The sequence below is a fragment of the Gopherus flavomarginatus genome, chromosome 4 (assembly GCF_025201925.1).
Source record: "Gopherus flavomarginatus isolate rGopFla2 chromosome 4, rGopFla2.mat.asm, whole genome shotgun sequence".
Lineage (NCBI taxonomy): Eukaryota > Metazoa > Chordata > Testudines > Testudinidae > Gopherus > Gopherus flavomarginatus.
This window is the reverse complement of record NC_066620.1, coordinates 88650040-88662668: the sequence shown is the minus strand read 5'-3', so window position 1 is coordinate 88662668 and position 12629 is coordinate 88650040. Positions and strand designations below refer to the sequence as shown.

Below are 12629 nucleotides of genomic sequence, written 5' to 3'. Positions count from 1 at the left end.
AATTTTTTTTAAGTTTGATAATGAAAATATGTTGAGTCAGAGAGAACGACATATTGAGAACATGCTACATAGCTGCTTTTGTGCATCTTACGTTTAAGATCACTTCCTTGTCAAGATAACAAAGGATGACCGAAAAAATGAAGACACCAACAACCCTTGCCTTACGTACAGTAAGTTAAATGTCATCTAAAGCAACAGGATAACTGACATTTTCAACAGAGCAATGTTGGATGCAGCTGCTGTTGTGAGATATACCTACCTATCTGCATGGAAATCTTGTATCATAACTGAGATCATGGGGTTTCTAGCTTGGTTATTTTAAATAGTTCACTTGCAATGCAACTGTCCAACTGACAGCTGCCTAAGATGGTAATACAATGCAGTTTTCCATTTGTGCTGGGATCACAGTGAGTGAGTATCTTCCTCTTAAAAGGCCCAGCAAACTGACTTTCAAAACTGCAATGATGATTTTAGCTGTGGTCTGACTGCAGCTAACATGGGATTCAACTATTTTCAACTCATTAGTGCAGCAAGATTGATACTGCAAGATGACATTTTGCATTCCTTGTGCTTTATTTTCTAAAATAATGATTCTTTGCTGAGGGGATGTATGGAACATTGATTCGTTACATCATTTCTCTCCATTCACCAGGAAGCAACCTGGCCATGGGGTTATAGGTGGTTGTATCACTCCCTTTTCCCCTAAGTACTGCAGGTGGGGAAAAAAGGGGAAAACAACATAGCATCACTGCTGTGAACGAAGGCAGAAAGCATCTCATCTCCAGACCTAATAGGAGCACTTTTTATCATATAGTACCAGTGCATGTATCCTTTCACAGAACACTGGCACAGTTCCATAGCACTCAAAAAAACCAAACCCGCACCCCACTACCTTTGACATAGAAACCACCACAAATATATATCAGGTGCCTTTCAGCCTCATCCTTCACCAGTTGAATGCTCCAATCAAAACCAAAACCGGGCATCATCCCTAATAACTACTCTAGCCATCCCCTGAAATCTATTTTCTACATGTTTGGCCTCCAAAGTTCAGAGGGTGAATTCATATGGAATTTAGTTGTTTTTTAAAAAGTGCTCTGATTCAAGTAGAAGCGATCATACTTGGACAACTTCTCCAGTCACACTTCTTTCCTGAAAAGCCAATCAATTAGCACTTTTGTCATGACTTCCTCAAAATCCAAACTGCTGGAAGGAGCTGAGTCATCCTGTTATTTTCCAAACAACAACAAGGATGAAGACTGTATCTAGGGATCAATAGTGGAGGTTTGTGGCAATAGTTAGTGGCCAGCGGTTCCCACTTCGTTGCTCAAAAACGCAGTTTAAAAAACCAGCAGTACAATTGCTGGTATGTTTTTGGCTTGGTAGGGGATGGAACCTAGAAACAAACCCACAACGGGGCAGAACCTGCTCCTAGTGAAGCCAACAGCGAAGCTTCCATTGATTTCAAAGAGAGCAGTACAGTTATAGTTCCTTTCAGGTAAGTCAATTCAGATGTGCTCTCTGTGCTATTAGCTTATTAGGTGTTTTGGGCCAACTGCCCATTGATATTTTAAAACAAAAAAAATTGTCTATTCTATTGGAGCAGTCCACTTTAACGGTGCGCTGGGTAGAGGACAGATATTCCAATGCCAGTATTTTTCTTTTTAATTAAAGTGCTGCCCTGTAATAAACTTGCACTTTTGTCAGGCTTGTTGGGTTGTGACACTACTTATACATCCCTTAATAGGGTACAAAAAAGTCATTTACTAATCACCTCTGAGATCAAAAGCAATGTATCGGGCATTGATGAGGTATATATAGTAGCTTTTATTTCCCTAATGAGCCGTCTCCTTGGTTAGGACCGTGCCAACCTGGCTACACCACAAACTCCTCTGGCAGCTGGTCTTCTCCCAAGAGATCTAGAGACAGGCAGTTCATGGATCTCTTTCCATAGAGGGCGGACTTGGTTTTGCAGTCCGCTGTTGAATAAACACAGCCGTAGTTGGCCAGCTTATCCTCCAGTGCACAGCCAAACGTATAGCTGTGGGAGGTGTCCGAAGATAACGTGGAGCTTAGCGGTGGATGCCGATGCTTGTAAAGACGGATGTCATCCAAACTCTGGCTGTGTTGGTCTGCGCAGCTCCTGTCTTTAGGCTGTCTCACCTGCTGGTTCAGTAAGAGACAGATGAGGAAATGACTATGATCTGAAGCACAGCACTTAGGTAGCCTAAGGATGCTGGCTCCTAATGCTCATCGGAATTTTCTTAAACTGTTTCTGCTACCTCAAACAACCCCCCATCAGTTTGCTGAAGGTCATCGTCTTAATGAAGATGTGAACCATGATAAAATTGTGAATTCACTTAACTGCTCTTCTATTTCATTCAGATTCTGATCTCTGTACACTGTGTCCCCAGTGTCAAGTACAATGAATGGAGCATCTGACAGGCGTGTAAAGTGTGGCAGAAGCGACACTTCCTGGCAGAGCTGAGGTGGTCAGCCTCTGGCTACATAATGAAGAACAAGCATTAGAAAAAACATTGGGCTGGGGTCCACTAAAATTTTATGAGCTAAAAGGAAGGCTCAGAAAGCAACTGTGAAAACTGATGAGCTTTGTGCCTAATTTTAAACACAAGAGCCAAGTACAACTAATCCACACATTACACAGAAATGGAAAAAAAATCGGCGCAGTGAACCAGTAGTAGATTTAAAGGCAGAATTCATTTAGCATAAGCAATAGTGACCTGGCCTTTACTAAGGAATTACTGACCAACCCTGGTTCTTGATAGTTATTCTTTAAATTGATTTTAAGATTACATTCTAGAAATATAGCATTCAAACAAACAAATCCTCTTGAAGCTGGAGAGAAGCCACGGCCTCGCACCCGCCGGGGACAGAGAGCGTAGGCATCCGGAGCTCTCTGTCCCCGGCAGGCGCGTGGCTGCAGCTTCTCTCCCCTGCAATGGTGTTGGGGACCACTGGTACTGTACAGTACTGTGAAAACATTACCTAAGTTGTATCTGCCTTAAAGGGGAGCCAACCCATGATCGTGTTATATGCAATTTCGTGTTATAGCAGGGCGCGTTATTGCGAGGTTTGACTGCATTTTTTCACACGCACTTTCAAAAGTACTCAACATTGGCTCAACTTTTCTGCTATGCCAAGCTGACCACCCCAGCTCTGCCTTGAGAGAAGAGTTCGAACATAAGAGTGCTTTCAAAAAATCCTACCAATAATACAGTTATTCAGTTACACAGTCTTGTATATAAGAAAAAAGGCCCAAAGTCACAAATTGACTATTCAGTATATATGCTGCTAAAAGAGGCAGCCATCAGAAAGAAAAGATCTCTTGAAATGTGTTATCAAACCTATATTTAAATCAGAACTATTCTTATAAAAAACTGTTAAGGTGTCTGACTCTGGGGCCAAAATAGACTGACTATTATCAGTGGAAAGCACTGTTTAAGTGTGTAGTCAGAAACAGATTAATGTAAAAACAGCATCTCTTACTCAACATGTCTGCTCCCTGTGTGTCTGAGTCACCTCTGTTCAACTCGACAGCAGAAATAAGTTTTTACTATGGTTTGCCCTGCAGAACCAACAATTTTGGAAGAATAAGCTGGATTCTATTGTAGTCTCATGGATCAATAAAAGAGACTGGTAAACTCCAATTGGAGATTATTTATCACTGTTGACCATGTCCAGTAAGAGGCAGAAAGACCTCAGATTGATTTAAAAAAGAGAGAGATCAAGGAAGTGTTTCCAGATGGAGGTAGGGGGAGGGAGAAAAAAAAATTATATTTTCTTAGCTGAGCAAGTTTGATTTGGACTCAGAGGGAATAACTGGGGATCCCCATGATAAGAGTCATATTAAAGTTTTTTCTATTACTATAGCCACACTTTGAAATGTAAAACGGTTTAGAGAAGTTTTTTAATGCAAGAGGTTTTTCAGAGGGCAAGACAATATTGCTTAAGACACAGTACGTGCTTTTGTCATACATCATTTCCTTTTCTCAGAGGCTTGGAGAAAAGAAAACGTAGACAGAAAAGTTCAGCAAACAAACAGCACAATGAAACAAACAGCAATAATTACAGATGGAGCAAAACTAGTCCCTCAACTTCGAACCTCTTCCAACTTTAGGAGTGGAGAGGAAATTGAGTTTGCCTCTCAAACCCAAAAATCACCCGAATGGTTTTGGCTTATGGTTTGAACCCAAAACTCAAAGTGGCTTATCTTCCATTTCCTTTTTGGAAGCCTAAATCTAAGGAGGACAGTTTGCAAGATTTCAGTCTTGCTCACTCCAAACCATCTCATTATGATTTGGAGCCAAATGCTGCCTCTCATCCCGTCCAAAGTAGCCCCTCTGACTTGATTTACAGCTGTGTAAATGAGAGCAGACTTTGGTCAAATATCCACAGTCACATCCACTAGTCTGCGGTTTCCTCTCACCTGATGAAGAGATTCCACACTTTTGCCTCTCATTTTTATCAGTGTGACTTGTACCACAGAGACAGGCTTCTGCTTAAGGGCTGCAGAGGAAAAGATTGAAGTTCAGATTACAGATTTGCACTGAAACATTTACAGCAGTTCATGTGAAAAGGTAATTTACAACACATCTGCTCCGATGGTTACCATGTTCAGCTAGTCCCATACCACACACCTCCCAAGCTCATGTGAAAGACACTCACAGATGTCTTTTCAGTCACTAATACTCATGTGTCTTTCAACCTCAGGGCTGAGGCCAAAAGGCTGAATTAGAAAAACAGCATTATCAGGGCTATTTCACGCCCTAGTTTCATATTCACATCAGTCTCACTCTGCTTTAATGCTTGGAACAAAACAGATTCATGGGTCAGAAGGGACCGACTATGATCACTGGAGGCCTGCGTTACACAGGCCACAGAACCTCACCAAGCTCAACAATTTGTGATTGAACATGTCTGCCTTTCACAATGAACATCAGTTAACGCCTTTGCTGGAAAGGCTTTCATACGTTTTCAAAGTCACACAGAAGAGATGTTCATGAATCAATTAAAAAATATTTGAGATGGATAAAGGAAAAACAGAGGCCATTACGGAGGACAGGGATGATGTTGCAGTATAATATAGCACATTTGCATTTCACTTCTAGAGGACCTGGCTTCCAATCTGGTCTTAAGCCACAGAGAGAGATAACTGAACTGTAACACAGAGAGCCAATTCCCAGCATGCCTGCCTTGGAATCCCTTCCGGATGATTCTGTGCTTGCCCCGCACATTTCCATGAAACTACACGCAACCTTGAGAGGAGCATGGAATGACTGCAGAAAGCCGCCTCACCTTGACAGCAAAGTGCATCTAAAGCAAGAGGACTGACAGACTCTCCTTCAGCTGCCTCCTCCAACCGGTTTCTCTCTATAGGCTCATCCACAGGCACCTCCTCTGGCTCATCCACTGCCAGCTCAACCTCTGGAAGAGAGAGAAGAGCAGTTAACATCATGTCGTTGCCCTCCCAACTCATTTGAGGTTTCATTACCTCCTCCTTTCCATCACAACAGCATGGGACCAGGGTTACTAAACACCACATCCCCCTCCCCGCTATTTCCTTACCATCATCCTGAGAGTCATCTTCAGCTCTCCCTTTGCCACCACTGTCAATGCCAGAGCTGCCATAGCTAACAGTCGAGCTGCATGATTTCTCCTTCCGATGAACCCGATCAATACCGAAGGGCTCATCCACTGACATTTCCACTGACATCCTGTGCCTCGAATCAGCCTCAATGCCAGATGTGTGTGAGCTGCCATGGCTCCCAGTTGATTGACGAGACAGACGATTGTTCCTCCGGCTGCCCCCACTGCTTCCACTGCCGTGGGAGTGCTTATCTGAGGGGTCAAGGTCCATCTCCAGAGTGTCACTGATATAGGATTCCCGATAACGCTTCTTCTCTATATGGGGAGAAAAGGAACCAATTTGAGATGATAAAATTAAATCCAAATGGAGGTCCTAAAATTGATTGATTCTCTTCACCATGACTCCTGCTTTAGAGAAAACCATTGTAAGGAAGGGGGAGTAGAAGCTTCAAGAGAGGAGACTGTCCTGAGTTTAATGTGGGAGTGGGGTCTGTTGTGGTTTCAGCATGCTGATCAGTGAAGGGCCCATAATCTGAAGGAAATGGGTGGGGTGGGTGCAATTGTAGGGGCACAAGGGAATTGTGTATAAGTGGTAGGCGATGGACGGAGGTGTACGTGAGGCTATGCGCCCACTGAGAACATATCTTAATTGGGTCCCTCCCCACAAGTTTCTATAGCAGGTCCTGGGGTCATTCAAACAAGAGCTAGTGAGATGCTTAGCTCTCTACTCTGAACAGACCATTCCCAGGGCCAGTATTAAGCACAAACAAGGATCAAAATGTAGGTCTTTGCTTCAGCCCCTTTCCACCACTCTGGCAGAACAGAGGGGCTGAAAACTTAACAGATCTCCTCAGCCAAAGATCTCCCACACGTGCATCAGCTCCTACATCAATCCACAGATTAGATGGTGGGTCTGAAACACTACTGTGGTTCCTTGGCAAAGAGTCCCCTGATCTTCGCAAACAACTCTCACCTCAGACCTGACAAACTCATGGACACCAAACATAACTTGCAGGATAGTTATCCATAAAGAGTAACATCTAAGGTATCTACAGAAACTTACCTGTCAAGATTCATATTCATTGCAAGATGTCTGTATGGGTAATACTGAAGGAATTACGTATTTATACTGCATGTCTACTTTATGGACTGGGAGTAAAAAGTTAGTCACCAGGGGATGTGTCTCGTGATGGCCCATTCAGGCAGGAGGGAGGTGTCACCCCACCCTGTTTAGCCAGTGATTCAATGCAAGGCTCAACTGACCGGCCTTGCTCCAAGACTTTCAATGGAAAGCCAGTGGAGACAACGGCGAACAACTGAAACAGATAGGAGATCACCCTTCCTATGAGTAAAGACAAAAACTTGTCTCTGTATAACAGAGAATTTGGAAAGGCACTGTGGATCCATGCACTGAGAAGACATCTTGAGGAACAGGGGTGTTCTCATTAAATACTGGATCCTGATTCTTGTGAAGCCAGCCAGCTCTGCAACTGACTGAAACTTCGGGGGAGGAAAACTACTTTATTAGATAAGAAAAGGTAACTATTAAGTGCAGACCCATGCTCACATTTAAGATTCTGTTTTGTATTGTAAGTTATCATTTGTTTCCCTCACACTCTTGTTTCTAGTAAAATCTCTATCCTTTCAGCAGTATCAGGGGCTGGGTATCACAGGGGAACACGTCAAAGGCATTCAGGGACTGAGGCGTATCTATTGTTAACTTGCAAGGCAAAGAAAGCCGGCACAGCCCAGAGGAGAGGGCTTGAGGCCGAGACACCAAGCACCCCTGTACTCACATCCTACACACTATCGTAATAAGCTTTGTACAAAATATGCTGTGTGAGGTATCATTTGAGAACGAATAACTCACTGATCATTAATATTCTTCGTGATGCATGTGTGCAATGTATATTAAGCATTATGACATGCTGGAATGATTACTAAAGAGTGTTTAAACGAGGTATGCCAGCCGGTTGGTAAACAGGTCTGTCTTAGACAAAGGAACTGTGTTTTCCCCACCTTGGAGTTGCTTCCAAAGTACAGTGAAAGAAGGAGAATGTACTCACATATTGTGTAAACAGACCTGTTAAGCTAAGGGGGGGGGGGGGGGGGGGAGGCAAACCTCTCTCTAACAAGTGGGGGAGAAGGGAGCATGGCATCTGCATCCAGCAGGAGAGAGGGGTTAGGTCTGGGTTTTACTTTTGAAAGAGTTCATTTCAAAGGTTTACTATTTATAAAGACAGGGGGCTGAACCTCAAATGATAAGCAACTGAATCAACTGACTGTATACAATATTATTGTATTATAAAAGTGTATTGAGTGAGGTATTTTCTGGAAGTTAAGGACATGCATATTTTGCACAACATTGTTCACCAGTAACAATACTATATGGGTAAACATGGTTTCTTAACGATATTGTGGCCCCAGATTTTAAAACAAATAAGGAGAAACAGGTTCCCTTCCAGACAGGAGAGAAGGCAGTTATTTACTTGTCTCCTTCATAAATTAAGCATAGTGTGACCAGAAACAATGGGAGCTCCATTTACAGAGAAGTCAGCAGGGGGATGGGAAGCCCACAGGAAGAAAACATACAAAACCATGCATGAGGTCATCCTGCCTATTGAAACAAGTTCATTGAGCTTTGGAAGATGTAAGTAAGGAGAGAAGCAATCTTTGGCATCCATCGCAAGACAGACACAAGGGAACAGAACTCTTGAGAACAGAGAAAGATGGGTTCTTCCACTAAAGGTGGTTGAAGTCTCTGGGAAATAAATACAGGTGAAAAAAAATATCTTGAACAAAGCTTGTACCTTCCTAAGTTAAGTTTTAGACTTTTATATTCGTGTTTTTCAATTTTATTTGCTTATGACCCTTTTTAACTTCATTGCTTTTACTTGGTATCTCTTAACCTATGTCCTCTTGTTAATTTTTTTTATATTTCCTATAAACCAACTCAGTGCAGTATTTAAATAAAAGGGTGTGTTTACTCCAGTTAAGTCAATAGATTGTGATGTACTTCTGTGTCTCTACAAGAACAAAATTTTATTATTTCTCTGAAGTGTCCAGGAGAAGGCTGGACATTACAGAGCACAGGGTTTGGGGCTGGGAGTGAGCTGGAGCCACCTGACTGACTGTAACCACAGCTGGGGTCAGAGCTGCCGGACCAGCGCTGTGTGAGACATGTATACTACTTGCTGATTGTAAGAATCTCAAGCTGGCTGCTACAGTAGCAAGGCACTGAAAGGCACCGAGCTGCAGGGCAAATGCTGACAACTAGACTGATCTGGACTGCCCCCCGACCAGACTGTCACCGTGCCTGCAAGGGTGGTGATGTTAGAGAGTGGACACCCTGCTAGGCCCAGGCAAGACTCCTTCATGCAGGAGGCAGGGGACAGCAAGGGACTCACACTGTGCTCCACCTATTCTGGAGGCAATGGTCAGCAGGCACATTTTAATGCAGCCTCCGGGCTGCTGTAAACTATAACAGATCCACTATGCAATCAGTCCCAAGCCAGGGAGTCTCATCCATCTTTCTCTGTGCCTCCCATTCCTCTACCTATTGTACTTACATAGCCTCCCATCACTCTAGTATCTGTGCACTTCAGATAAACATCCTCACAACACTGACATATGAAGTGCAATCCTCCACGTTTTACAGGTGGGAAATGGGGCAGAGAGAGATTAAGTGGCAGTGGATATTGGGTGCAGATGGGTAACCTGAGCCAAGCACTGATGGTGATTGCTCAACTTACTGGCTTTTGGAGTCCTCATGTAGATTTCATTTCCTGGGCCAGCATAATCTCTCTCCCTTCCCCCTTCCCCCACTCCTGGAAGCAAGATCAGAAAGTGAAACAACTTATCTACCTAGCAGTGGGATGGGAAAGGGAGGCAGCATGTGGCCCATTTTCACCAACCCCAGTTTGGGGCTCAGCAAATGCTAAAGCCAGCTCCAGTCCACCTTCCTCCAAGGACTTGTGAAGTCTGAGGGGTTGGGGTGGGAGGAGGATGGGGATAATACACCACAGAGCTTTAGGTTTCTTTAGACAGTTTCTTCAGTGAGTCAGTGCTGAGTCCTTTATACACTCACACACACATGAGCTACTATTACATTCCTTTTGCTGGTTTACCCCCCCCCAGCTCTCATTCTTCTGCACACCCCCACACCCTTCAGGCATGCGGTCACCTCAAACCTGTCACTAGTGAGTAGTTGTCAAGGTTCCTTCCCCATTCTGAACTTTAGGGTACAGATGTGGGGACCTGCATGGACACTTCTACGCTTAATTACTAGCTTAGATCTGGTATCACTGCCACCATCCAGAATTTTCAGGGTCTGGATCACTCCCTGTCCAAAACTTTCCCCTCCCTGGGTAGCCTTGAGGGACTTCACCAATTCCCTGGTGAACACAGATCCAAACTCCTTGGATCTTAAAACAAGGAGAAATTAACCATCCCCGCTCCTTTCCCCCCCACCAATCCCTGGTGAGTCCAGATCCAATGCCCTTGGATCTAAAAACAAGGAAAAATCAATCAGGTATTAAGAAAAAAAAAGATCTTTAGTTAAAGAAAAGAAAGGTAAAAATCATCTCTGTAAAAATAAGGAGGGAAAATACTTTACAGGGTAATCAGATGCATATAGGTCAGAGGAACCCCCTCTAGCCTTAGGTTCAAAGTTACAGCAAACAGAGGTAAAATCCTTTCCGCAAAAAAGGAACATTTACAAGTTGAGAAAACAAAAATAAGACTAACAGGTCTTGCCTGGCTGTTACTTACAAGTTTGAAACCTGAGAGACTGGTTCAGAAAGATTTGGAAAGCCTGGATTGATGTCTGGTCCCTCTTAGTCCCAAGAGCGAACAACCCCCAAAACAAAGAGCACAAACAAAAGACTTCCCCCCACCAAGATTTGAAAGTATCTTGTCCCCTTATTGGTCCTCTGGTCAGGTGTCAGCCAGGTTTACCAAGCTTCTTAACCACTTACAGGTAAAAAAAGAGGCATTAACCCTTAACTATCTGTTTATGACAGTAGTGCTGTGTTTAACTGCACCCATTGTGTAACTGAGTTTAATGGAACGAAGAGGAAAGCAAAACTCAAGAGTAAGGGGGTAGCAGAAAAAGGAACAAGGAGGAAAAAGTGAACCTGAACCAGATCACCAGGTTGGTGCCTGCGTTGCTCGTCACATCCCATCTTTTACTGGTGGGTAACAGAAGTGAACTCAACCTACTGAAGTCTTTATTAATGACCTTTAGGAAGTGGGAAGAGAAGGGGGGCTATTGTATAAAATGAATTGATTTAGTTTATTTTGGGGTGTAATTTAACATCTAGATTCTTAAGGACTTCAGTCTTCCTTGCAAGCAATGCACAATGTCCCTGCTCCACCTATCATTAAGTGACAGGACCTCAGTCTTCTCCACATTACTTTGAGCTCTGTATATCACACGGCTTTCCTCCTCCCCAATTTTTATACCCTCATGCTCACTAGTTTGTATTAGGGAGTTCAACTGCCAAGATAAATAATGGGGATCATGAGCGTTCACAAAGTGCCCCCCATCCCAAGACAAATGGATTCTGTGGATTTTTCCCAGAATCACTTTTCAATACTGGATTTTACGTGAGGAGGACGAGGAGGAGATCAGCAATATTTTAAAAGATCAGCAATATTTTAAAATACAAGCCTAGCTGGCTGATGGAGTCATTATGCTGTGGCTGTACATACTGTTAACCTTAGGCAACTGAAATTATTGCCATGGTTACTGCTTTAGATACCAAACTGAAATAGACAAGGAAATCAGAAAGGAGTGTCCTTTTCCCTGTCTGTTCCCTGCCACTCTTCCACACACTCCTCACCTTTCCTTCTCAAACCAACATAGACAAGGAAAAACTTGAAGAAAAGTCCCTGTCCCACCCCAGATCCCATCTGTTTCCTTAGAAACTCTCACCATCCTACTTCAATGCCATTGAGTCTGCTTCTCAACAGTGAGGTGTAACAGACCTCCCACTCCTTCAGACAATCCTGGTTTCCACATTTGAGAGGAACTTTAGTGGCTAAGACCACTGAAACAGAGATATTGGACTTTGAGCCACTACAGCTCTTTTTGAGAGAGGAGCTGTTCATGACATCGGGAACATCTGGGAACTTAAAGGGTCTATCAGGCTTTACTGGGAGAAGGAACTAATGAAGATGCACAAATGCTGGCTAATACTTTTCAAAAAAAAAAAAAGTGACCAGGAATTTTGGGTGCCCAATTTAAGTAACCTTGAAGGTAACTGATTTTCAGCATTCCCCACTCTGAAAATCAGGCCCCTGTAATGTGTCAAGTTGGGCAGCCAAAAAAATCACTAGTCCCAGCTATTAACTTGGATTTAGATTTTTTGGCTCCACTGAGAGAGGGCTTGCAAAGATAAGTTGAGGATTGTTTTTTAAATTAAAAAAAGTAAAGTTATATAACAGTGACTGCATGTTTAACATTCTGAAGTGTCATCCCCTCCAGTTAGCCATGTGTTCAGCCATTCAGAATTAATAATTTTAAATGCATAAAACTTAGCAGTTACAAACTTAGGTGCTATGTAAGGGTGTGTTAGTATCATTTACAGACAGCAAATATTAATCCAAATGATTGTAAATCAGCAAAGCACCAAGAACATGAGGTAGGGAGGAAGAATCATACATTAGGTATTAAAAAACAACAGAAGCAAAAATAGTATCACGTTTTTATATGCTGTGTATTCTGATGGAGTTAGGGGACACTCAGCTGGCTATTAACACTTGTTTCTGCGATGCATAATTTACATCTTAGCTAAGATCTGGTGAATTAGAGCAGCCAGACAAGGAGAGTTTCACCCCTGGTGGGGAGTAAAATAGACACATTTTGGTTGAGAGTTGTGTTACCTAGGCAACCTGCAATGATTATTCTTAAAATGAAAAACAAAAACCAATTATAAGAGTTCTGTGGAGCTGAAAAACCTCACTCTAAATTAGGACAATGTGTGAAGTATTTTGAGGATCAAGGTAGCTTGAGCGGCAGG

At 43.0% G+C, this 12629-nt stretch overlaps 1 protein-coding gene across 3 annotated transcripts in view; it reads right to left on the bottom strand.

Moving 5' to 3' along the window:
* Positions 1-1491: 1491 nt before the first annotated feature.
* FRMD1 (FERM domain containing 1) overlaps positions 1492-12629 on the bottom strand; it is a 46059-nt gene continuing 34921 nt past the window's right edge. For 2 of the 3 annotated variants that reach the window (XM_050949093.1, XM_050949094.1), the window contains 4 exons: positions 5587-5922; positions 5317-5445; positions 4448-4527; positions 1492-2166 (listed from right to left, as the gene is read on the bottom strand). In XM_050949093.1, the coding sequence (XP_050805050.1) occupies positions 1876-2166; positions 4448-4527; positions 5317-5445; positions 5587-5922 (836 nt within the window). In that variant the 3' untranslated portion in view covers positions 1492-1875. The remainder of the gene's footprint in view (positions 2167-4447; positions 4528-5316; positions 5446-5586; positions 5923-12629) is intronic. The other variant, XM_050949095.1, reaches the window with a different exon arrangement.